This window comes from Antennarius striatus, chromosome 18 (genome assembly GCF_040054535.1).
Source record: "Antennarius striatus isolate MH-2024 chromosome 18, ASM4005453v1, whole genome shotgun sequence".
Lineage (NCBI taxonomy): Eukaryota > Metazoa > Chordata > Actinopteri > Lophiiformes > Antennariidae > Antennarius > Antennarius striatus.
In genome coordinates, this window is record NC_090793.1 from 14,191,108 (window position 1) to 14,216,580 (window position 25,473).

Consider the following 25,473-nt stretch of genomic DNA (forward strand, 5'->3'; position numbering starts at 1 on the left):
GTTCAAAATGTAAGCTTGTGTCAACCCAAAGGTTTCACGAAGCTATGCCAAGAAGGCTGCTGGTCTCCTACACACACACACACACACACACACACACACACACACACACACACACACACACACACACACACACACACACACACACACACACACACACACACACACACACACACACACACACACATAAAGACAAACATAGATGTTTTTTTCATAGCTGTGGATGTGATAAAAGGAAAAATTGGCCGTAACTTCACATCAAATGAACTCATCCAATCAGACATGAAATAACAAGCCTAAACTACACCTTTCATAAAGCACATAACTTTCTGAACACATCATGTAATGTTAGTCCTTCGTAATCTGAAGTTCATAAAAAATACTCCATGGTTACAGACACTCAGGTTACATTTCAAAACACCCTTCATTGCTAACTTACTAAATCTACTAAAAAGAAGGAGCCATTTCAGTATTTGCAATGTAACATGAAAAAAAGTCCAACATGAAAAGCATTACAGACACTTAATGTCTATCTGATGCACTTTAAATAGTTGCTATACAACTCACAATGTTTGAATTTCAGTTTAATCATTATTTTTAACTGGGGCAACTGGAACAGAAGAGTCTAAACCAAGCAGGCAGATCCATTTGGCCTGATGTCATCAACACACACGCGCATACACACACACACACACACACGCACGCACGCACACAGATGCACGCACGCACGCGCGCACACACACACACACACACACATGCACACAGAGGCACACAGTTGTATATCTCTAACTCACAATGACCATTTCAAACTTGCCAAGATGAACTTATTAACTTATAATTAATTAAAATGTTCAAATAAATTTCATGAAATAAAAGATAGGCACAGAATAAACATTCATGAGATATTTAAAATCATATTCCTGAAAGCACTCAAAGAGAACACATTGTGATCCACAGTTAACAAATCTTTTTATATAGTGTGCCTTTCAAATGAAAGACAGCAGATCTAAATAAAGGTCTTTCATACCAATAGTAATTAAGAAGATCTTAGACCTATGGTTTATGTCTGCATAGCTTGGCAGTAAAGCTCTAACTGCCTGGTGTATATCGTCAGAGGACAGTTCTTTGGTGAAATTTTCTTTGGCTTGGTTATTTTCCATACAGCCCTTTTTCAATCAGTGATAGAATGAAAAATATGTCTTTTCTAACCAACTCTGGTATTAACATCAATTTGAACATTCCTAAGTAATAACACAGACATATGCATATGCAGTCCAAAGAGGGGAAATGAAACTTCGCTCATTTAAAGAAACCAATATCCTTTTGATGTTGGAGTTATTGATCCTCTCTGTTTTATGTGATTTTCCTATGCTGTTCAGTCCAAACAAGTAGGACACTGAACCAAATACAGAGATGGATATTGCTTACACATTGACACCATTTTGTTCCTCTAGAGAGCCTTCAATAGTTGAGGTTTAGACTAAGGGGGGTGGGGGTGGGGGGTAAGTTTTAGAGTAGCTAAGGCAGGGAGTGGCAGAAGGGGTACATTCTGGGAAAGGGCAGTCACTAGAGGCTGGAGCTGCCTCCAAACCTGCAGTCTAATTTAAATCACTGAGGTCTACTGACTCAGTTTGCATCCTGCTCTTCTGCCCACCTTTCGTTCTGTCTGAACTCCTTCTCTATCCTCCTGTTTGCGTTTGCTGGATCTGCTCCACTCCTACCTTCAGAGGACTCTCGCAAAGTCTTTTCTTCTGTACATAATTTTTTCATCCAAAGTAATAAAACCTTTTTTCTTTTTCACTCAAGCCTTTGACTCACTGAGTACCAACAGTTACGATGGAGGCCATCAAAAAGAAGATGCAGATGTTGAAGCTGGACAAGGAGAATGCCCTTGACAGGGCAGAGCAGGCTGAGACTGATAAGAAGTCATCTGAGGATAAATGCAAGCAGGTGAGAGAATGCCATGTGTTGACAGAGTTATAAGCCATGTGTTTAGGCATAGGAGAAAATAGAGGATTACGTCTAATGGTTAACAGATGATTGCTGGACATTTTATCAACAGAATGATTATCAGAAGCTAACAGACGTTCCCGGCAGCGACTACAACACACCCATCTGCAGCAGCTGACTCTTAACGAAAAGTGTTGCATTACCCACAATCCTCATCCAATTCACTGTCTGTGCCTCATCATAAAAAGAAGCCTCAGAAATATCTGCACATGCTGTGCGAAACCCTGATATTTCAAATGCTATCTTCATGATGCATAATTATACCACTTGTTACAAGCAATGAAACGGTTTGGAGGCTTAGCAGAAAATTTAAAGCATCAAGACAGATGAAATCATGGCACAGTGGGAGGTCATCTGATCTTCAAGATGTCACAAAAGGAATGTTAAACAGTAGTGGGATGTCAAAGCAGGCACAAGCTGCAGTTTAAGAAGTGAAAATAATCCCCTGTCTGTCAGTAAATGCTGTAATCATACCCTCAGAGAGAACAGGGAGTGAGAGTTGTCCCTGGCACCACACACATTATCCCAACACGTCCTCCGTTAAGGTGCTGTCAGCTTGAAACCCTAGAAGATCATGCAGAGCCATTTTACGTGATGAGGTGATACAAGTAACACTCAGATGGGCTGTTTTTGCTGAAGCAGTGTGTGCTGGATGGAATCCAAAAATATTCAGAAAGCATATGGTCAAATTAGAAAATAATCTAAAATATCAACAATGTTACATGTGACGATCCCCAGATATACTTTTTTAAATTGAAATACTTTCTATTTAACAAGTCTTAACAGAACATAAATAGAAACCTGTCAAGTATCAAGTATATTAGGGTTTGATTTTTCAGCCATGCAAGCATATTGGTGTTGGTACTTATGGGCCTTTAATACATTGGCGGTTTCTCAGTGTTTCCTATAGAGCAAACATAAGGCTGATATTTATAATTTTAAGTTACATTTGTCAACAACTCGATGCTTTGTGCCGACATTCAGTAGCAAACATTGCTTTACATATTTTATGAAACCTACTTTTTCATCTAATGTAACTTTAAATGTTTTATTGTCCAGTACTTTGTTTTATAACTGTGTAGTTGTAGATCTAGCATCCCCATCAGTTTCTACTTCATCTTAGGCACCATCTAGCGACTGTTGGCATGAAAAACACTGAACCAAACTGGTGGTGAACAACCTAAACATTATACCTGCTAAACAGATGCATGTTAACATTGTCCCCGTGTTACAGTTCTGACATTAGACTTTGTGTTTCTGTCCTCCCTGACTCTTCTGCCATGTTTGGCTTCCTTCAGCTGGAGGATGAACTGCTTGCTCTGCAGAAGAAACTAAAAGGAACAGAGGATGAACTGGACAAGTATTCAGAGGCCCTGAAGGATGCTCAGGAGAAACTGGAACTGTCGGAGAAGAAGGCTGGTGATGTGAGTTTAACACGGAAATGCCTTATGAAATGCATCATCTGCATTACAGAAAACCCCCAAAATATCACGAATATCAGTCTTGTGAGGTACTGATGGACTGAGCTACACATCACACTTTTTCTGGAGAAAAGCCAGCAGCAGAGAAGTATTTTGGTTTTGCAAACTTTTAACAAAAGATAGCATTTACAAGGTAGCAAGTTAGCACTTACAACACTATTGTTTCTGTTGGTTTTGACAGAAATAGCTGTTATGTTTAGTCACTTCTGGAGCAATAAAGCATGGCAGTAGTTAGATAAAATCAAAGTAAGTCAATAATGCAATATGTGTTTAAAACATATTTTTAGTTATTTGTCGAGTTTTATTTGTATAAACTGATGTTACAATTATTACAGTTTTTTTGTTTCAACTAAACAAATTTAAAAGAAGGTGGTAGAGGGGAACTTCATGTTTCACAATAAGAATTCATCTGTGTCCCGTTTGCGAATGCAACTCAGACTGATACTGCACAGTTGATAAGTTTTTAACTGAACTCTTTCATTGCTCTCCTCAGTACCTTGGAACGGCATGAACCATAGAGTGACTAATATGTCACTATCCCATATAGTGTTGAGAACTGGGTCTGGAACAGAGCACAGACAAAGCCCAGCTAGCCCCCCTTGTAGCTGACCAGGAATCCCAGGAATGCAGCTTAAGCAAACAAAGGAGTGCATGCTGCAGTTCTAATGAAATCAATGTCCTGGCCTCTTTGAGTGGAAATATTACACTACAGTACATTCACCTTGCTATATAATGTATTCAATTTATTTCCTTTTCCTTTGACCAATGTCTCAGTTACTTGGATAAGATTCATTTCAAATCAGTACAATTCCATTCCATTCAATGAATGGATTTTTTTCTGATTCATCAGCCAAACAGGAGCTCACTTGATTCAGAATGCATGAACATCCTGGAAAATGATTCATACCCAGCTCATTGAACTCTTCTTTTAACAATTTGAATCCCATTCTGACAGAAAAGAAGATCTTAGGTTAATTTTGCAAAGGTTATTTCTTCACTTCCTTGTGTTTGTAGGTTTGTCTGTCTGTTAGCAGGATTAGACAAGCATTTCCTAATGGAGTTGTGTTGGGCATGTAGCACTGAGGGGTCTTGATAAAGGAGTGGATCCAGGAATTTTAGTTGCCACTCTACTTATCAATAATCTGATTATTTTCTTGAGTTATTAATCATTTGATAGATTTTAAGACATGTTAAACAAATTAACATATAAGTATAGTTCAGTAGCTAGCAATAAATCAACAATCCAAATTATTTTTTTCTAGAAATAACACTTTTACAGATACATGAAATCTATGTGACTGAACTTGTATCAACTGTTGGATTGGATATATCTATTGTTATTTCATGCTATTACATTTCTCGACAAAAATGCCTTATGCTGCAGCACAAAAAGGAGATGCAGAGTCTGTCTCAATATATAATATATCCACCCCTTTAGAAAAGATCAACATCTGTTTTTAATTTTCCAAGATATCTTCTCCTTCAACTCTCATTGGATGAGGTCATTATTTCGGTCAAGCATGACCGAAGACGTCACGAATATGGATGTATTTGTACTCTTAACAGTGGTAACAACAGATATTGAATGTAATGCAATGGAGGTAAATCTTTTGATTTTTATTAATTTTATTTTATTTTTGGAGTCCAGAATCCTCATCGCTTTAGAAACTCCATTTCCCATACATTTCCTGTCTTTCTCTCTCATTCATACATCGAATGTTTTGTTTCTGAGTCACGACGCAGCTGCTGCGCGCTTCCTCTGTCTTATCAGAGAAGAAAAATGCAACCTAAGCAACACCTTGCATTTGCCATATAAGTCCACAGTTGAGAATCCAGGGGGGGGGAAAGGAGGAGTGATGTAATCAGACATTAGGTTTCTTCACAGGATTGGACGATCTCGCCATAAATTTCCTGAAAACTCCCTGCCCCCTGTTTCCCTCATCCCAGCGCTGCGCGACCCAGACATCCTGCCTAGGGAGAAAAAAAAAAAAAAGAAAACCCAAAAAACAAAAAGGCTTCCTCGTAATCTTGCAACTTTTACGCAAAGCGAGAACACATAAAGGCACTGGGGGTTTTTTTGGTTTTTTTCTTCTTCATTTGTTTTATTGTTTGCTTTTGTCGCTTCTGAAAAAAAAAAGAAAAAAAAAAGTATAAGTAATCGAAATAATGGCGATGCTGGTGAAGAAGAAAATCCAAACCCTGCAGCAGCAGCTCGATGAGGCGGAAGATCGAGGAGTCGCAGTTCAGAAAGAGTTGGATGATGAAGTAACCCTGCGCTGTAAAGTGAGATAACGGAACCATTGTTCTACTTTTTACTTTTAACATCCCCGTATCTCTAAATCATCTTTACTGAGGATTGTAAAGTATTTACTCAGGCAGTGTTTTAACTTGGAAAATAACTATTTAAAATACATCTATTCATGAGTGTGTATCTCGTTTGCCTACTTTCCATTCATAACATGTATAATGTGCCAATATAGTTGGTGAAGAGACAATTGGGCATCTTTTCAGACCCACGCCCACGAGTACATACGACCTTCTTTGTGTTTTTTGTTTGTTTGCTTTTTAGGTTTGGTTTTTTTTTTTTTTAAGTCTGACATTTTCCCCATATGTTGTTGAAGACAGTTGGCAAATGTTTTCCTACTCTTGTCTAGTATACAGTAGTTATTGTCTCTGTTCACAATTAAGACATCTGAAGGCATCTGAAATTAGGACCAGACTGGTTGAATCAGAGCAGACTGGTTATTTGTCAGTCTAACAGGAAACAGGTGGAGTAGAAGTTTGTGTGTATGTCTTATGTATTACAGGGCTATTACACTTAACTTTACGATTAGCCATAATCTTTTAAAATCAGAACAGTGTAACCAGTGTAACCAGTGTAACTGCTCAGCTTCAGTCAGCCTCGACATGTTCCTCCTTCCTCCTATGGTAGCAGCACATTTCCTGGCTGGCCCGTGACCCCTGACCTCCCCCCTTTCTTCCTCTCCTGTCGCAGGCAGAGGGTGAGGTGGCATCTCTGAACCGCAGGATCCAGCTGGTGGAGGAGGAGTTGGACCGTGCTCAGGAGAGACTGACCATCGCTCTGCAGAAACTAGAGGAAGCTGAAAAGGCTGCAGATGAGAGTGAAAGGTGAGAGATGGCACAGAGCTCAGCCACAACGTGTAAACTTCAAGTTATAGAAAAAAGATGGGTTTATGGGTCATTATGGAGATTTATTATCAGTGCAAAACCCAACTCTACATCTTTTATCAAGTTTCTCCAGTTATTGACATTTTGGTTGTCATGTTGAGTATCATGAAGTTACATGGAACTATTTTTAACAACTTTCATTTAAATTTGAATTCAGAGATTCCAAAATTGACAATGTTTTGAAATAAATGTTTTTGAATGTTTTTGAAATAAAGTTAAGCTCAGTTAAAATAATTTAAGTCGGGAAATTGGGTGTTTAATTAGGTGGAATTAGTTGTTAGCAAGAAAAGGTCTGTTGTATTATTAGAAAAATCTAATTCTGCAATTAGGAATGAATTACACTGAGGTACAAAATAAGCACAGGCTTCTTCTGGAAGAAACACCAAACATTTCGTTATTCTAAATGTTTGGTATTATTATGCACTTTGTAAAGAAGACATAACTTATATTTATGGCCTGGTTGAACCGATGCTTGTGTTTGTGATCCTCAGAGGCATGAAGGTGATTGAGAACAGAGCCATGAAGGATGAGGAGAAGATGGAGATCCAGGAGTTGCAACTAAAAGAAGCCAAACACATTGCTGAGGATGCTGACCGTAAATACGATGAGGTGTGAGCCTATTAATAGACATAATTCTAATATAATAATATAATTTTTTTACCCTGATTTTAGATGAATGTTTTTTTTAATGTCAGGTTGCTCGTAAACTGGTGATCCTTGAGGGTGAGCTGGAAAGAGCAGAGGAGAGAGCAGAAATTTCAGAGCTGTAAGCATGAACACATCAAAGTAATAAGTGTGCTTGAAGCCATCACTGGGTTACGTTTATACACATTCATTACATTTAACTGTATTTCTTTATTCACACAGTAAGTGTGGTGACCTAGAAGAAGAGCTGAAGAATGTCACCAACAACCTCAAGTCATTAGAGGCCCAGTCTGATAAAGTAAGTATTGTTGATCTGTCCTTGAGAATGAATGAGTCGATGAAGTGCTTCTTATTTAACCCACCTGTACATGTGTTTCTATTCTATTCAGAAGGACCTTCTCCACTGTAAAACTCTGATTTAAATTCCTTTTAAAGAGATATGTGTATAACATGTCCATCATTTGAGATATTCAACAGGAATATGAATAATAAATATATGTATTATGTGTGAAAACATAATTCTCTTTGCTCTATTTGTACAGTACTCTGAGAAGGAGGACAAATATGAAGAGGACATTAAAGTCCTGAATGACAGACTTAAGGAGGTAAATTCATGACCGCTTAACTCTCTAAGGAGGCCTTATCTGGATATTAAAAATGTCAAACATCTCTTTTTAAGGCGGAAACTCGTGCAGAATTTGCAGAAAGGACTGTGACTAAACTGGAAAAATCCATAGATGAGTTAGAAGGTACACTTAATTTCTATTCTTCTTCTCAGTTCAGCTGTGAACTAAACTGCTTCGTCACTCAATCTTTGTTCACATCTTTATCCTTCCCTATCCTAATGTTTCATCTGTTTTGTCTTTTCTTCCTTCTGATTTCCTCCCATGTTCATTTTCCTCCACATACTCTCTCTCTCTCTCTCTCTGCCATTGACCTGCAGATGAACTGTACGCTCAGAAGCTGAAATTCAAGGCTACCAGCGAGGAGCTGGACCATGCTCTTAATGACATGAGCACCCTTTAAGTCTTGCATTGAGCTCACTTCACTTTCTCCTTTCCTCGTCTGATTGGAACCACATTGTCTCTCTTTTCCTCCTTTGCATTCATCTGAATTTCAATAAAAAACAAAATCTTGTTTGCTGTCTTTTCAATTTTCATATTTCTGCATGGGGGGGTGGTGGTGGTGGAGGGGATTGCATTGTTTGTTTGAAATGAGTCAAATTTATTATCCTACCCATCACAAGTTTTGGTTTGTATTTTAAATTTGATGCTGCTTTTTATTGCAGAGCTTCTATCAGCTGCGAAAGAAGAAAACCTAGGAATGCACCAAGTCCTTGACCAAACACTGCAGGAGCTAGGCAGCTTGTAAAACAACAAGAACATCCAATAATAAAACAACAGCTTTTGTTTTGTAAGATGTATTTCATACCTTTTATTCCTTGTTCAAAAAAATGTATCCATTTCAAATATTTATGGTTATTATTTTTCTTGTCTTTTTTAAAACTGGTTTTGGGTCCATTCGGTATTCAGCTTCCATCTTATTGCAAACTGAACACCAAGCACTAATAAACTGATGATTAAGCTGATGGTTATAGTAAAGTGAGTCAAATGTGTTATGTTTACTGTCCTTTTTAACTCTGCATATAGGTTTCCACAAAAGTTACAAGAACATGAAACGATGAATCTTCTCAGTGAAAATTTAATCACAAAATTAACATCTTAATTATTAATAGTTCATTTTAATGATTTAAAGTGGACTGCTGTGTGCAGGCATCATACCCGGTGTGTACCCCGCCTTTTGCCCGTAAGTCTACTGGGATATATTCCAGCAACCCTGTGACCCGCAAAAGCAGAAATAGCATTTAAGAAGATGGCTGAATAAATGAATAAATTACAAGTCAAAATATATGATATAATGTTACACAATATAGTGTGCTGTCCATTTCAAAGTAGGGCTTAGTGTATCCAGTAGATGGCAGTAATGTGACTCCGTCGAAGTCGCTTGACGTCAAACCTCGCAGGCCGTCCCATAAAAACAGCAGTTGAATTCCGAGCCAACAGAGGGCGCCATTTCTGTCCGCCTATCATTGCTTCGCCGGGCGGGATTTCCGTAATACTGTATTATCAAGTATGGCGAAGACGTACGACTATTTGTTTAAATTACTATTAATCGGTGACTCTGGTGTCGGGAAGACCTGTGTCCTGTTCAGGTTTTCGGAGGACGCCTTCAATTCTACGTTTATATCAACAATAGGTATGGTTCGAGTGAAATAAACTGCGTCTCTGTCTGTTTACAATATGCCAATGGTTTCTCCTTTAGGGCTAAGGCTATTTGCTGGATTGCTGGCTACGCTATGTAGACAGAATTAGTGTCTCCTTGCCAGTGATCGCTATAGTTCTACATGTTGTAAATATAAATAATACCTTAAAAGGGGAGGTTAATTTAGAAAAATGTCAGTGTGCTTCGCATAAGGCTAATGTTTTAACAGAATTGTTAGACGTTAGCTTTGTAGCAAGTAGTTGTAACGTTAGCTATCAGTCCCATACTCATACATCCGGGACAAATACCGGCAATCTCAATGTGTAGCACATCGTAGCTAACTCGTTTATCAATTACAACAACAATGGCGTTTCAGTGTTTCCATGTTAAGGCTGTATCAAGAAGCCGAGACGCGTCTTATTCCCAGTCCATCTGTCTTTTCTGGGGTCACATCAATGTCAGCCAATGCTTGAGAGACGTGTTTAAGTAAGCTTGCTGTGCGATTATAATGGGCGACTTCTTTTATCCATCCAGGCATTGATTTCAAGATTAGGACTATAGAGCTGGACGGCAAGAAGATCAAGTTACAGATATGGTGAGGCTATGTTCATTCAATTATTCCATTAATGCACGGCGTGACTGTAATGTTCATTAACTATGTTGCTAATAAATTAAACCTGACAGAAAAGCACAAGACCCACTCCTGTTAAATTGCTGATGATGCTTATAACAGAACAGCTATATTTAGAGAAGGAACACTGTCACATGTACTCATCTCCACTATTACTGTCCTACTCAACAACACTGTCCATACTTGAAAGTTAATTTATTATTTACATTTGCATTTATTCTCTTTTTTTTTTTTTTTAGATCCAATTCTTTACACTCTGCCTGTTACTAACGCCTTGTTTCTCCGTTTGTCTTGCTGCTGCTGGAATGAGCAAATTTCACCTGTGTGGCATTATTAATATCTCATGTCTCTTTAACTGTGTTGAGACACGAATTGATCTTTCCACCTGAAAGTCATCGTTGACTGTACATTTATTCCTGACTTTAGTGATTACAGGACACATTATGATGTCACTCTTTGTGTTGGTGTTTGTTAGGGATACAGCGGGCCAGGAACGTTTCCGAACAATAACAACAGCCTATTACAGAGGAGCAATGGTTGGTGTCTTCATATCTTGACAGACAAACACCACCAAAATCAACTTTTTTGGGAAGCCACATCTCCTAAGCTACAGTCATGACATGCGATTTATTCTCCTTTTCAGGGCATCATGCTTGTCTATGACATCACAAACGAGAAATCCTTTGATAATATCAAGAACTGGATTAGAAACATAGAGGAGGTAATTGCTGCCTTAATAACCCTTGCTATAAGTGCTTGTTTCTTCATAAAATATCAAAAAAGACACGTTGTGAATTGCTTTCATATTTTATTTTCTTCTCTTCGCCCAGCATGCATCAGCTGATGTTGAAAAGATGGTCCTTGGCAACAAGTGTGACATTAATGACAAGAGACAGGTTTCCAAAGACAGGGGGGAAAAGGTGAGTAGTTTGGTAGTACTGTATATATGATTTTCTGTTAAAAAAAAAATCTTATTTATAATCAAGGCCAATTATACAACTAATTGAATGATGTTGACCAAATTAGTAGTGATTGGAACTTTTACATAGGGGAGCAGAATTGCGGGATGGAGCAGCGTAAACTGTTATTTATTTGCTATGCTAGATGGAGGATTTCTTGCTGAAACCTCCTTCATTAACAGATTTGGCCATGTGTTGTAAGATTTTAATTATTTCTCTTTCAGCTTGCATTAGAGTATGGAATCAAGTTCATGGAAACGAGTGCAAAGGCCAACATCAATGTGGAAAACGTATGTAGCCACTTCGCCTTAACAACATATTACCAGGTCAAGTGTCATCAATATGACAGGAATTTATTCTGCTCCACAGGCATTTTTGACACTGGCCAGAGACATCAAAACAAAAATGGACACAAAATTGGTATGAAGATCTTTTTGATAATACAACTCAGTATTTTGCTTTGCAATAAGAAACTTAAAACCCCTCACCAGCAGCACTTGGCATGTGTACTTTCGGCTTTCTGGGGATGCTGAAACACGAGAGCGTCTGCTGAACTGTAACAGAGCAATGACCTGATTTTGTATCACTTTTACAGGACGGAAACACAACACAGGGGAGCAGTCAAGGAGTAAAGATCTCAGAGCCTCAGAAAAAGACCAGCTTCTTTCGCTGCAGCCTACTCTGAGGACCGATGTTTTGATATTGGCTGCTGGACATTAATTGACTGTGCTCACCCATAGCACTTCCTTCCCCTTCCTTTTTTCTATCCATCCATGCCCAGTCCACAGAAAACATCACATTCCAGTAGAGGGCTTCCTTTTGTCTCTTCCTCTCCCAAATGCTTCCAATAGTAGATCTTTCCATTTTATGGAGCTCTGTTGTTATGGGTCATGCAGGCACATTATCTAGAGTTTTCTCACACAAAGACAGGCTCTGAGTTCCAGTGTTAGTCACTTTATACTACACACTTATATTTATCACAGCTGGCAGCAAAAAGGATTATAGGAATCATTTGAAACATGTCATGGTTTTGGGACTGTAAATACAATTTCAGAAATATTTAAACCTTCTTTTTTTTTTTTTCCCCCGTTTGATTTCTAAATGACAACCTAAGACTGAGTGGCTTGAACTGTGGAATAGAGTTGCACATGCTTTAATGTTTCCAACAGTTCATTAACAATATCAGAATAGCATAAGATGGTAAGGAATGACTGATGCATTTGAAATAAGTTTTCCAATTGTGTTCTGCACTTGAGTTTGCATGTGGACCATGACAATCATTTGATTTCACTAAAAACTAATGTGTCATCCTGCCCAGATCATTGCACACTGCCTTACTCTCTTTTTCCTCTTTGTGTTAGCTTTCAGGTGCTGATAGGCAGTTTAAGTATAGAACTACAATCGATATTTCTAAAAAGAAATGCTTTGCTGCATATTCATTAAAAGAACACTACTGAGCTGACCCACATCTATTACGTAGTGACCAACAACGAAGTAGTGTAGAAACGAACTGTGTACATTTAGGTGTGGAAATGAGAAAGTAAAATTTTGCCTTCTGTCTGTACAAATATACTAAATTGATTAGCTGGCTATAAAATATACAATTCCTCTGTTTCAGCTGTAAAGAGTATTGCCTTCCATTCTAATTTTAAGGTTTTCCGCTGCTCTGACACAGTGTTATGTTTAAGACTAAACACTAAATCAAGGTTATTTGATCAACATTTGAAATCACTTGTAAAATTTGGCACTGTTAGTCTCTTCTGCTATTCAAGGAGCTCCCTTTGCACTTTAACAGGAAATCATGTTTTGTATGTAGTTTGTGCCAAGTGATAGTTTTTCAATGCAATTAACTATTTGAAACCGTTTTGGCACTATTGAGTCTTGGTAAGATAAGGGCCATATTCCCAAATTTTACCAAAAATAGTTAATGTAAAGATTTTTTTAATGCATCCAACCAGTGTACTATCAGTTCATTGAAATGAAATGTCTAAACATGCCTAAAAAAAAAAAGGTAAAATAATTTAAAATCCTCTGCTCTGTTGCTGCTCTGATAAATTCTAGAAGTGATGTTTTCTTGTCACAGAAGTGCTGCCTTGACCTGAACAGAAAGCTTGGCGCCACACATTTTCTGGTACTTGTTTGATTGTGGCCCCTTAAGTCTGGCCACATGGTGGCATCACATACAGTATGCAATATAAGCTACCACTTAAAATCAGTATTTTACAAGGAGTTGCAGTCGCAGATGTTCACTGTCCTAATTAAATTATTCATGTTTCCTTCCTATATTTTTTACTAGTTTGAAAATGAAATTCCTATATGCACAATATCAAGGGAGATATTCTTTTGCTTACCTGCACTTTTTAAAAAATATATATACGGTATATCAAATAAGTTGGGACCTTATGACTACTGTGGCCATTTGTCTTAACCACTAATACTCCGTTCTGTCTTAGGAAAGCTATGCATTGTGAATATTGGACCTGTGCATGTGTGTAGAGTAATTTTCAAACATATTGATGTGGATGGTGAAATATGGCGGTAACACTTGTCTTTCCTCAATAATGCTGTATCTTTAAGTCTTAAACAAAACAGGAACTATAACTGTACCATTTTCAGCTCAGATTCTACTCTTTATTTTGTATTTCAATTCATTTTCTTAGGATTCCATCACATATTACAGTGTACAGTACATCCCTTATTACAGCCATGTTTGCATCCATCCATTGTGAAGTACACAGGGAGAGTAATACATTTTCAAAAAAAAAATTGTAAATATCATGTTGACAAAAGAGATGTATTTAAGTTGTACTGTACTTTCTAAACCTACATGGAAATGCATCTACAATTTGTAGGTATTTACTTATCATTTAATAAAATAAGTTTTTGAAACTGCACAGTCATTGTCTTCATTGTGGCCAGCAGAGAAAACTGGTGGATCCTGTCCTCTAACAATAAGGCTGGCCTTCCTCCATGGCAAATGAACATTTGTTGGCTTCCTGTGACCCACTGGAATATTCCTGCAAGAGTTTCTCTCACTCTGGTGTAACTGAATCCCTTTCATATAAACAAATCTACTGTTGATGGTCATAGCCAGCGAGCCTTGTGATGGATAGTCGATGCCTCGTGATGATAGATTGGCAGTACGTATACACTATGGAGTCACTTCTGCATATGCAGTAGCAGAAGAACAATCAAATTTGACCTCAGTATGTCAACCAAATACAACCTGTTAACAGTTATGTTGCCATGAAAGATGCAAGACAATCTATAACTCAACATAGTATTTAGTCTGGATGCTACATGTCAAAGATTGATTATGTTTGATGAACTTAACAGTGGTTTGGATTACAACTGTTTATTTGACAAAATAAATCACAAAGCAAAAGAACTCACATACTTATTTGGTTTTTAGTTGAGATGTCAGGATTACCCCGCTTTCCAGATGCTTTGCTGTGTTAAGTCCTTCCACATTGATACTCAGGTTAAAAAAAGCATTAATGCTTCAGTTCCCTATATCCTTATGTGGAAAGTGCTGTGAACAAATATTATTTACAATTTGGTATGATTTATTTCTTATAAATAAAATAATATGCAAACAATACAATATAAGGCTGGAAAATGAAAGGCAACAGGCTTCCATATCTATAAGGGTACATAATGAAAATTAAATATATGTGTCTTTATATGTTGCTTGTACATGCATTTATCCTTCATTATATATGAAAGTAAGTAGCTACCATGCGCCTACCTGAGGAATTCTGGAGCTCTAACAATCATGTGCTGGAAGTCTTCAAGTGACAGACGGCCGTCATTGTCAAGGTCGGCCTCATCCACCACCTTCTCACACACCATCCTGACCTCATCCTCCGTCAGCTCATTACGGGTCAGTTTGTTCAGCGTCTTCTCAAGGTCTGACTTGCAAATGAAGTCATCATTGTTGAAATCTTGCATAAAAGAGTAGAGAGAGAGAAATTTAAGGCAATAATATTCACATGTCAGTCCTATAAATGGATCATTTATTTAGAATATGGTATAAATAATAAATATTTAAGAAAGTTTTTTATTGTTTTTCTGTACATGTGTACATCTATAATTTAAACATTTTTTTAAACTGATATATTTCTTAACGCATTAATTTAATTTTTATCAAATTTTATATCTTGATTTTCTGAGAGAGTCGTGTATCTGACCCCTGGTGGGTTCTCATCAGTTTTGAACATTAAAACGTAGCTGTGGTTTTTCCTCTCTAGTCGGCTGAATTATGAATGAAGTTTCCTTGACCCATGACCATGGCGTGTATATGAAGTTTTCATCTGTCAGTGTTTGTTAATTAGGGGCCAAACTGGGCTTTGGCAAGCTCTTTACCTCTTTAATGGACTGGTTAAATATTTATAGAATCCTATGCACCATCTGGCGTGCTTACAGCTCCTACAGGCTTCACCATGCTTTCTTTTCATGTGCTTATACAAAAATTAAAAATAGTTTTTCTACTGTATATTAAATATTATCAAGCAAAACTTTAGCTGAGTTTCCTTTCACTTTTGATCAAATTTATTTTTGTTAAAATAATGTTTGTTTAACATTAATCCTGATCTTCTACTCTGGGCCCCTGAGTATATATATATATAGACACACACACACACACACAAATAATTTTTTAGTGATTTTGAACTCTTTCAATTACTGAAAATTCTATTACAATTTTCCGATGCTTATTACTTGAATGGAATAGAAATTTCTGTGTTATGATATATCTGGGATTATTGTAGTAGCTCTTCTTATACAGCAGCTTTCCTGTGTATCGCTTTTTATTGCTCATTTCTTTTTTTTTCTAAATTACTTTACAAACATATTGTACTTTACTTGAAAAATTTACCATAAATTTTGAAAGCATAGTAGGCCTTCAGATCACGTGGTGCCATCTCACTTAAGACTGAAAACATGTCCAAGAAGTCATCCAATGTCATGTTTCCCTCTCCATCTTCGGAGAAAACCTCAGCAATCCTCTGACGGAATGGGTTATCCTAGAAGAGACATGGATTTTTAGCACTAAAAAGGATTCTGGAAGCCACTCACTGCGCTAACTGTACAGCAGGGGTGTCAAACACATTTTCACTGAGGGCCTCATTGGCATAATGGCTGTCCTCAAAGGGCCAGATATAAGTTATAAATGTAACTAAAGGTAACTCAATGTAATGTAAAATAAATTTAACTACTCCTTCCTGTCAAATAACTCTGAATTTAGGACTTATTCAAGTTGCAAACATCACAGTTTCCCCGATGAAAATATGTTTGTTTCTCTGTTAAAACATAAATCCTTTTAATTTGTCAGGTTATGAAGTCCACATAAATCCATCAAACAAGGATCAAACTATCCAAGAGAATAAAGAAAATAAAGATAAAGAAAGAAAAATAAAACCAAACACAATTAACTTTGTTCAAATTTTTTTTGTCAGTGTTGAAATGGGATTAATTATTGCATTGTGGGAAATGTAGTTTTTCTCAAAGCACACTTGACCTATTTATTTTTAGACACTCTGACCTTTTCAACTCTTGCGGGCTACATAAAATGATGTGGCAGACCACATTCGTTCCCGGGGCCTTGAGTTTGACACATATGCTGTACAGAATTATTAACAAGTGTTTGTTGGGTAACAAGGCAGTCCTGTGCGCCATAATTGTCTCCATAGCCATAGACAGAGCTTTAGAAATACTGTTTTATTTTTTGTTTTAAGAGTCAGCTATCCGGTTTGGTTTGTTGGCAGAGAACCACGTGGATGCAGAATTGACATGAGGACAAATTATTTATCTCACTTACGTCAGGTTGGAGTTAATTGTAAATTAACCTGTGTGTACAGCATAACAGTTGTGTTATTTTAAGGCTATTATTTTATGACTTTTAATATTTACACATTTCATTAAAATACAGAGGATCGGATCTCGGTGACCTCAAAGGACTCTGTATATTTCGCAGCATTTACACTGTTGTCCTTAGAATGTCAGTGTCTACTAGTCTTCTCGTGGTTGTTTATCTTGCTGTCCATGTGTTCACCAGCATATTATTGATTGCACAAGTGTGCCCTGGAGAGCTTCACTAGCACTCTTCAACTTTAAAGGAGTCAGGTAACATACAATCTTTTGAAGAATTCTGTCGATTAGTTGGCCATTAATTATGGATTGGGTACACAGGAAGAGAACAGGTCTATGGGATGCGTGTGGACCCGTGGGTCTACCTTCAGCTCCGGCATACTTCCAATGAGCTCATATGGTAACTTCACGTCTGGGTGGTTGGTGTAGTCAAGGGGAACGAGCTGCGGTGCCAAATCCCGATACCGGTCGAAGAGCCTGGAGAAGGTTTGAAAAAAATGACTGTCCATTTTTAAGTTCTGTTCTCTTCATGCTATTGTTGAGCTACAATTATCTGTATTTATCTGTCAATTTTTCAGTCAATATAAAAACGCTGGAAAATTAATTACATTACAGTGAAAACTATATTTTAAATACCAATGGTAGCCTGCCCCACAGTAAGACAGGTCTCCTGATGCTGTGGTTTAACGTTACAGTGTGGTATTGTGCAGAACAGTATAAAGATTTCAGCGTTGTTCCACCAGCATTAACTCAGACACATTAAAAAGCCTTATCTCCTTCAAATTTGCTCACCTGAGAATTTCTTTCCTTGTAAAATATGTGCAGTCCTGTAAATACAATAACCAAAGAAAGTGAAGTCATTGCAAAGGACATCAAGATGCGGCTGTTGTTATACCATTATTTTATATGTTAAATGATGTGTGTAATAGAATGGCATACTACGCTAAGAAAATATTCTACTAAAAGTAAATCACGTTATTTTAACAAGTAAAAATACAAATACATCCGAACTGAGTCTATCGTACAGAATGTCTTTGAAAGTATTGTATGTTAGGAGATGTATGTATGTACAGTATGTATATACTGTATACTCACACACACACACACACACACACACACACACACACACACACACACACACACACACACACAGTATATATATATATATATATATATATATATATATATATATATATATATACATACATACATACATACATACTCACACACACACACGCAGTGTCTGTGTATATTTATATAGTAAAATCTGACATTTCCTCTGCAATTGAGTATCGATAACGAAATCCAGTAAAATGTTAATGCTTTTAATTAGACAAACTATAATTTAAATAAGAACATACCTGTAGGAAAGCTTGACTTAGTTAAACATTACCTTAAACGTTTCAACACATGACTTTGGAGCTTGTTTTTGTGACTGAATAACAAAATATTTTGACCAAGATGAATTGGGTTCATCTCAGGTGTGAATGCTGATAGTTTATTGTTTATTAACTGATAAATGACCATTAGAGTAAGTCTCATCCTGAAAGTAGCAGGACTGACACCAACCTGATAAGCATCCAGCTGCTGTGTAGTGAAGATGGTCTGTTTATTCCCCATGTCTGAGTGTACAAACAGCAAGTTCCCAGTCCATGGCTGCTCCAATGTCAAGTCCTTTTTTATAATGGTGTATGGAAATGTCAGATATGAAAAAAACTGGGACAAAAACAAGCCAGAGCCAAAGAGTAGATCAGGTGTCGGGCTGCCACAGGTCCTTTGGTTCCCATTATAATGGCAGCATTTCATCGTTTTGTCCATTGTGAATAGCAGCCCCTCTGACAATGAATAAGGGCTGTCATCCAGCATCATGCCAAGTGGTATCAACCCCCTTGAGTGCCACTCTATGGCCAACGCCTCAGTCATTGCTCAGGTTACACTCTGTAGAGACAGGCTTTTATGGTAGATAGATAAACCTTTTAATGCAAGACAAGTTTTGTTCTGCTGAGGTCACTATGGAATATTACCACATACTGTATACTGTATTTTAGATCAGGTGTTTGTCACACCAGTGTTGTCATGACTGCAATTCTTTGACTTTCACCTCAATAAACAAACTATGTGTGATGTGTACCTGAGTGCTGGAGCAAACATTGCAAACCTTCTCCAAAGCACCTTCTCCAAAGCAGTTCAGCTGGTTTGTTCCTCACCAGGAGCAATAATATTCATCAGCTGTGTAACAGCATGACTTGCACTAGCAAAACCACAAAAAGAAGTCACACGTTATTCCAAAGCTGTGTTCCTTACAGATACTATTCATCTGTTGTTTTCATTTGATTTGAAAGAAAACCAAGCTCTGGATAAAAGAAGGATATTAACTTGAATAACTCCAAGTGGCGAGACGGAAAATACCTGGAATTTTACAGTCTTTAAAGGTTTGACTTATTTCTTCAATGCTGTTGTTTTCTTGGTGAAATCGGTTTCATGAGACTTTGTCCTATTCCAATAACTTATTATTTGTTTTGAATAACCACATTGTATGGTTACTTATCAAAAAATATATTGATTTTTTTACTCTTGAGACTTTGTCCTATTCCAATAACTTATTATTTGTTTTGAATAACCACATTGTATGGTTATTTATCAAAAAATATATTGATTTTTTTACTCTTGAGACTTTGTCCTATTCCAATAATTTATTATTTGTTTTGAATAACCACATTGTATGGTTATTTATCAAAAAATATATTGATTTTTTTTTCTCTTTCCTTCTTTGTGTTCTATGTTGGATAGCTATCATAAAGAGACAACACCGGCCTTTTCTTTTCCCATTTTTCTTCTGGAGATTATTTTCTGTGCAGCAGTATGAAAGAGGCGATTCTCAACTCTGAGCTGAACACAGTGAACAGTACTGATGTTGAAAGCAGCCAAGCATCCCTGGATTCTTCACCTAAGAGCAAATGTAATATTAAAGGTTTGCTCAAGAGAAATGCTTTTGTTCTTCTCACTATAACAGCTATTGTTATAGGTAAGTCTATAAAATTTTGCTAACCTGAACTTACTTATGCCCCGTGAATAGCTATTGTCTTATCCATACTGCACCACACATTTCAACCATAGACAGCTGAGACAGGCTCCAGCAGACCTGTGAGCTGAAAGACAGATAAGCAGCTGTAGACAAGATGATTACAATTGTCTACAAAAAATGGATCAACGGATTGATGGAATTTTTTTCTGACCTTAGTGGTAGTATTGATAAATTACTTTGACAGTATTAATAATCTTCATGATGATAACGATTGTAAAATGATAATAATAACGATGAGGACAATGATGTCAGATGCTGTCAACAGCTTTACATCTAATTAAACTCCTTGGTTACCCATTGGATGAGAAATCAAAGACACTCAGGGGAAGACATTGAGTTAGTATATTTAGCATGAGACATGAAAGGAAAGGAAGATGATATACTGATATTATGGGAAGTGTTTTCATTTTCCCTGTGGGGATTAATAAATAAAGAATTTCGCTAGAAACTAGTTCATAGGAGAGAATAAAGGACTGATACATACAACTTCTAGTCGGTGCATATGGAAAAGCTTTCATTTGTTTTCATATGTTTGGTATGAAGTCTGATATTATTGTTTTATTGTGGAATTTCCACGGGTTCCCGCTAGTGTGTGTGTACATACAGTATATGTGTGTGTGTGTGTGTGTGTGTGTGTGTGTGTGTGCGTGCGTGCGTGCGTGCGTGCGTGCGTGAGTGCGTGCGTGCGTGCGTGTGTGTGTGTGTGTGAGTGTGTGTGTGTGTCTCTGTGTGTGTGCTACGAGCCTGTACTCACACCCGGGCCTGTAGGCATGCAAATGATGGGGAGGTAGAGCAACGGGCAACAACTTCTAGATGCGCCCCCAAATGAAAAGCTTGTACTGGGTACAGATAATTCAATGTTATGTTCTGATTTTCTCAAACTTTTGTGCTGAAGACAGTGTAATGAATATGAAGAATTATCACACTGAGAGAAATATCACTGAGAACACTTACAGTAATTGATTGTTAGTATGTGATATTCACACAAATGATTTCAGCGCTGGTTTATTCTGACAGGGGCTTTAAGAGTAATCCTGTGAAGAACCCAGAACAAAAGACGTGCTATAGTTTTATAGAATCTTAATCCCAACCCAACAGGAAGGGAGCATCCTATTGTGGATCAATGTCTATGTATATGTCTTTATATGGTAATAATGTGTTATGACGTGACTATAGCGTTTTTTGTGGGTGCGCAAATATGTTTGTGTAAGCTGGATGCGGCTACGAAGCTTAACTGTCCAAAATTCCTCCGTGACTGTAAGAATAATTATATTGATCTTACAATGTCGTGTCATTTTTTTGTATAATCAAGACATGTCTGATGTATAATTATGTAATATCATAAACAGTGAGTAAACATTTTTAAGTAGCTTAGATAGGCCGCAGTCCAGGAGACAGGTTGTTAGTTTAGATGAACAAAATAGCAGAAATTATATGTTGAAGGTCAGAGGGAGAGAAACATCCCAGATATAAATCAAGTCTTGCAGCTGCATCTAAACCTCCTGTTTTTGAAGATTGACTGACAGAGTTCAAAGTCAGGAGGTAAAGAATTATGTCTCTATTATGTAGACAATTATCGTCAGAGGAGCTCATAAATTCATTACTCCTGAGTTTTATGGGATTACTGGGCTCAGAACACTAAAAACCAGAATTTGTCTTTTTGACAGGCGTTGGATTGGGACTTTCACTTCGATCCATTAACATGACGGCCAGACAAATAAAATACTTCATGTTTCCTGGAGAGCTGTTGATGCAAATGTTGAAGTTTCTGGTGATTCCTCTCATTACCTCCAGCTTGATTACAGGTTAGATCAATTATATTATATGACATTTCCTCTGCACACATGCCCCAGAGTAGATATCACCATTATGGTTTTAGGTGTTTAAAAAGATTTATCACCTTATACATTATTAAAAAAAATCATCCAAATGTACTTTGGCAACACAATGTCTGATCTGTGAATTAACAGTGTGATCTTTTGACCAGTACATTTTTCGAGGGAGAAAATTACAAATATCCTCAATAGTATACAATCAGAACCAAAAAAAACTCTTCACTACAGCCCAAGATCTAATGATTCTGTATAAAATAGCCTTTCTATGCTGCAAAATTTCAGCCATGTCATCGGTGGAAAGGAAGTCTTATGGGAAAATCGGAATCAGAGCTTTCTTCTATTATGGGGTGACTTCCTTCATGTCAGTGTTCACTGGCATTATTCTAGTTGTCCTTATCAAGCCAGGGAATGTGCCAACCAAAACCACCACAGTCTCTGTAGATGAAGCGCAAGCTGTGCAGCCTGGAGATGTCTTCCTGGATTTGATCAGGTGGCCATCAAAAATGAACAATCTAGTCTCAGGTGACTGTATTCAACTTTAAGTAATAATAAAATGCTTTTGATTTGCAGAAACATGTTTCCTGCAAATATGGTGACCATGTTTTTTCAAGAGGTAAGATGTGTTACAGTCATTGTTTCTTTCTTTGGCTCTTAAATTACTTGCAACAATTGTGGTTTTTCTGTACTCCTTTTATTTAGTATAAAACTGTTTACTCGAAAAACACAAGTGCTGATGCCATCAACCTGACCAAAACAGGTGAATTCATTAAAATAGAAAATTGTGGGTTTTTTTGAAATTGTATAATAATAATAATAATAATAATAATAATTATTATTATTATTATTATTATTATTATTATTATTATTATTATTATTATTATTATTATATTATAATAATAATAATAATTATTATTATTATTATAACAATGTTTTTATTATTGTTGTGTTTGTGGTTGTTGTTGTTGTTGTTGTTGTTGTTGTTTTTACTACTGCTGTCTAATGTTACTACTGGGAATCCTGTAGATGACAAAATGCCTTTGGGTAGCACCATAGAAAGTCCCAATATTTTGGGATTATTAATCGTCTGTATAGCCTTTGGCCTCACCTTGAGAAGTATGGAGAGTGAGGGAAAACCTCTGAGAGACTTCTTTGGCTGCCTGAATAAAGCCAGCATGCGTCTGATCAGCATAGTCATCTGGTAAGAACAAGAAGCTGTAAATATGAAGAACAGCAAAATGATTGACATATTGGCCATCAATAAATCACAGAAATTCAGGAAAATCTACAGTTTTTTTGGAGATCTTCCAGCTTTTGCTCCTGAAAACATTTGCTACATCAGCTTTATTCCATCTTACTTTCATCCCACAGGTATTCCCCAGTAGGAATACTCTTCTTGGTTGGAGGACAGATTTTGAAGCTGAAAGATGTTGGAGTTATAGGTCTCGAACTTGCCCTATATTCCATAACTGTTATCACTGGCCTGTTAATTCACAGCTTTCTCACCCTGCCTCTCATATATATCCTCACCACACGTAAGAATCCCTTTAAGTTTATGGCCGGCATTCTTGAGCCTCTCACTACTGCCTTTGGTACTTCTTCCAGGTGAGTTTGACTTCCAGTTGTCAGGCTACTGCTACGTTAAAACTCATCGGAGCCTATGGAATAAACTGTCCTAAATACCACGTTACCTTCAGAGATAGTTGCTTTTTTCCTGAAAAAAAAGGGAGCATTATATACATAAAGTGCCAATTAAAATGGTCATTGACATTGTTGTAAGAATAACAAATGGGAGCAAAAAAACAGAAAGGTCCTTATGTGAACTACATAATGACCATTTTTCAAAGGGAGAAAATTGGTCTGTATTTGTAGAATTTGAAAAAAGTAATATACATGAATGATTTTTATGTATTTTTTCCCAGCCTTGTCACCCTGCCCATCAGCATGAGCTGTCTGGAGAACAATCTCAACATTGACAAACGGGTGACGGGTTTCATGTTGCCTATAGCATCTATATTGACTTTGGATGGAACAGCCCTTTATGAGGCTGTGGCTGCCATATTCATTGCCCAGATGCATCATATGGATCTTAATGTGGCTCAAATTGTCGTCATCAGGTACACTTAAATCCACATAATAAATACTGTATGTTGTTTCAATCTCACGAATTGTAGACTTACACACTAAATGAATGAAACTGAAACACACTATTAAGCTTTTCAGGTTTCTCTGTCTATCTGTTTATTATATCAATCTATATCTATCCATCCATATATATATATATATATATATATATATATATATATATATATATATATACACAAATCATTAAATACATTTGTTACATGGGACGGAATTGAGTTGTTTTGACATTTCCTTTTCATAAAATAAATTGCCAGTTGTTCATAATTTTATTTTACCAGCATTACTGCCACAGTTGCAGCAATTGGAGCCACTGGTGTCCCCCAAGGTGGTATGGTGTCTATGACAGCTGTGCTGACATCTGTGGGACTACCCCTTGATGGCATTACATTTATTATCGCAGTTGACTGGATGCTGTAAGTGTCTTTTTGTGTGTTCTTGTTTTGCCAGATATTTGAGCAGTACCCAGTCTTGTTCATGTAATTGCAACAGTAGAATAGTTTGAAAATGTACTGTCAATGCCATGAGTCTACAACTTACAGGGGACACACCTTAAAGCTTCTAACCTCAGAACATCTTTGTGTTTGTTGATAGAGACCGTTTGAGAACTACCACCAACGTACTGGCTGACTGTGTGGGTGTGGGTATAGTGCATCACTTATCTGAAAAGGAGCTTCAGATCTCCATTTCTGATGAAGAACAATTCATGGAATATGCTAGTATGACACCATCTGATGGACAGGCAACACTACAGAGCTCTGTGCTTGCCCATTTCAAGAAGTGAAGTGATTTTTATGAAGAAAACCTGTTGGAAGAAAATTAGGATATTATGATTACTGTCTATCCATCCATCATCTTCCACTCATCTTCGGTCAGGTCGATTTGGAAGCAGTGCGGTAAGCAATTAAATCAGACGCCCCCCTTCTATGCTAGACCTTCCATTTCATCCTGGGGGATTCAAAGGTGTTCCCAGAGCAGAATTAAACAACTTTGTATAACTATGACTTGGATGAATGAGAACCTTCAAATAAAATGAATTACTCTTATAGTTATAACTTCCCAGAAACTAGCCCTTTGAAAGAAAAAGAGCCTGTGTATTCCCATCTCTTTGTGCCTGACAAGTAAGAGTTTAAGCCTCAGCATATATAAAGCATAACTAAACGATGGATTTTTGTGATTGAGTATTGATTTGAACTTAGAAAATCTCCATTTTTTTTGTTAAACATCTCACAAATAAATTCAAGGAACATTTTTTGTTTAAAGGATTTATTCTGTCTAATAATTGACAAAAAAACCTAATATATTTACATAACACATTTACATCTTTCACAGGATATCACTTCTATCACTGCCATATATTATAATTTATGAA

The 25,473-nt window shown here is 37.0% G+C and overlaps 4 protein-coding genes across 8 annotated transcripts; 3 read left to right on the top strand and 1 right to left on the bottom strand.

Annotated features, from left to right (window-relative positions):
• The first annotated feature begins 1,546 nt into the window (after window positions 1-1,546).
• Window positions 1,547-8,937, top strand: LOC137611941 (tropomyosin alpha-1 chain-like). Of its 4 annotated transcripts, none has more exons than XM_068340138.1 (9): window positions 1,547-1,947; window positions 3,306-3,431; window positions 6,484-6,617; window positions 7,169-7,286; window positions 7,373-7,443; window positions 7,545-7,620; window positions 7,865-7,927; window positions 8,002-8,071; window positions 8,266-8,459. In XM_068340138.1, the coding sequence occupies exons 1-9, from the start codon at window positions 1,834-1,836 to the stop codon at window positions 8,346-8,348; spliced, it is 855 nt and encodes a 284-aa protein (XP_068196239.1). In that variant the 5' UTR covers window positions 1,547-1,833; the 3' UTR covers window positions 8,349-8,459. The 4 variants fall into 4 exon arrangements, with proteins under 4 accessions (XP_068196239.1, XP_068196238.1, XP_068196241.1 ...); XM_068340137.1 differs by lacking the exon at window positions 8,266-8,459 and adding an exon at window positions 8,611-8,937 and having other exon boundaries at window positions 1,549-1,947; XM_068340140.1 differs by lacking the exons at window positions 1,547-1,947; window positions 3,306-3,431 and adding an exon at window positions 5,445-5,771.
• A 484-nt stretch (window positions 8,938-9,421) lies between these two features.
• Window positions 9,422-14,066, top strand: LOC137612011 (ras-related protein Rab-8A-like). The gene is made up of 8 exons (XM_068340300.1): window positions 9,422-9,578; window positions 10,119-10,179; window positions 10,691-10,751; window positions 10,859-10,936; window positions 11,046-11,135; window positions 11,399-11,464; window positions 11,544-11,594; window positions 11,770-14,066. The coding sequence occupies exons 1-8, from the start codon at window positions 9,455-9,457 to the stop codon at window positions 11,857-11,859; spliced, it is 621 nt and encodes a 206-aa protein (XP_068196401.1). The 5' UTR covers window positions 9,422-9,454; the 3' UTR covers window positions 11,860-14,066.
• Window positions 14,067-14,198: 132 nt separating this feature from the next.
• On the bottom strand, window positions 14,199-18,926 carry LOC137612010 (calcium and integrin-binding family member 3-like). The gene is made up of 6 exons (XM_068340299.1): window positions 18,612-18,926; window positions 17,835-17,869; window positions 17,408-17,519; window positions 16,051-16,198; window positions 14,923-15,118; window positions 14,199-14,706 (listed from the first exon to the last, which is right to left on the bottom strand). The coding sequence occupies exons 1-6, from the start codon at window positions 18,909-18,911 to the stop codon at window positions 14,685-14,687; spliced, it is 813 nt and encodes a 270-aa protein (XP_068196400.1). The 5' UTR covers window positions 18,912-18,926; the 3' UTR covers window positions 14,199-14,684.
• On the top strand, window positions 17,389-25,301 carry LOC137612009 (excitatory amino acid transporter 1-like). 2 transcript variants are annotated; one of them, XM_068340298.1, is made up of 11 exons: window positions 17,389-17,528; window positions 19,885-20,067; window positions 21,795-21,932; window positions 22,245-22,452; window positions 22,533-22,575; window positions 22,662-22,719; window positions 22,986-23,160; window positions 23,331-23,564; window positions 23,882-24,076; window positions 24,383-24,517; window positions 24,696-25,301. In XM_068340298.1, the coding sequence occupies exons 2-11, from the start codon at window positions 19,905-19,907 to the stop codon at window positions 24,883-24,885; spliced, it is 1,539 nt and encodes a 512-aa protein (XP_068196399.1). In that variant the 5' UTR covers window positions 17,389-17,528; window positions 19,885-19,904; the 3' UTR covers window positions 24,886-25,301. The 2 variants fall into 2 exon arrangements, with proteins under 2 accessions (XP_068196399.1, XP_068196398.1); XM_068340297.1 differs by lacking the exon at window positions 17,389-17,528 and adding an exon at window positions 19,354-19,474 and having other exon boundaries at window positions 19,833-20,067.
• Window positions 25,302-25,473: the final 172 nt, after the last annotated feature.

Bases quoted from the DNA above. Each gene is read 5' to 3' on its own strand.
- LOC137611941 (XM_068340138.1), top strand. From the start codon at position 1,834: ATGGAGGCCATCAAAAAGAAGATGCAGATGTTGAAGCTGGACAAGGAG. The intron at 6,618-7,168 runs GTGAGAGATGGC...TGTGATCCTCAG, and splicing joins GCTGCAGATGAGAGTGAAAG to AGGCATGAAGGTGATTGAGA. The intron at 7,621-7,864 runs GTAAGTATTGTT...CTATTTGTACAG, and splicing joins TAGAGGCCCAGTCTGATAAA to TACTCTGAGAAGGAGGACAA.
- LOC137612011 (XM_068340300.1), top strand. From the start codon at position 9,455: ATGGCGAAGACGTACGACTATTTGTTTAAATTACTATTAATCGGTGAC. The intron at 10,937-11,045 runs GTAATTGCTGCC...CTCTTCGCCCAG, and splicing joins GGATTAGAAACATAGAGGAG to CATGCATCAGCTGATGTTGA. The intron at 11,595-11,769 runs GTATGAAGATCT...TCACTTTTACAG, and splicing joins CAAAAATGGACACAAAATTG to GACGGAAACACAACACAGGG.
- LOC137612010 (XM_068340299.1), bottom strand. From the start codon at position 18,911: ATGATGCTGGATGACAGCCCTTATTCATTGTCAGAGGGGCTGCTATTC. The intron at 17,520-17,834 runs GTGAGCAAATTT...AACCTTCTCCAG, and splicing joins ACAAGGAAAGAAATTCTCAG to GCTCTTCGACCGGTATCGGG. The intron at 14,707-14,922 runs GTAGGCGCATGG...ATTTGTTCACAG, and splicing joins AGAGCTCCAGAATTCCTCAG to CACTTTCCACATAAGGATAT.
- LOC137612009 (XM_068340298.1), top strand. From the start codon at position 19,905: ATGAAAGAGGCGATTCTCAACTCTGAGCTGAACACAGTGAACAGTACT. The intron at 22,720-22,985 runs GTGAATTCATTA...GGAATCCTGTAG, and splicing joins CATCAACCTGACCAAAACAG to ATGACAAAATGCCTTTGGGT. The intron at 24,518-24,695 runs GTAAGTGTCTTT...GTTTGTTGATAG, and splicing joins ATCGCAGTTGACTGGATGCT to AGACCGTTTGAGAACTACCA.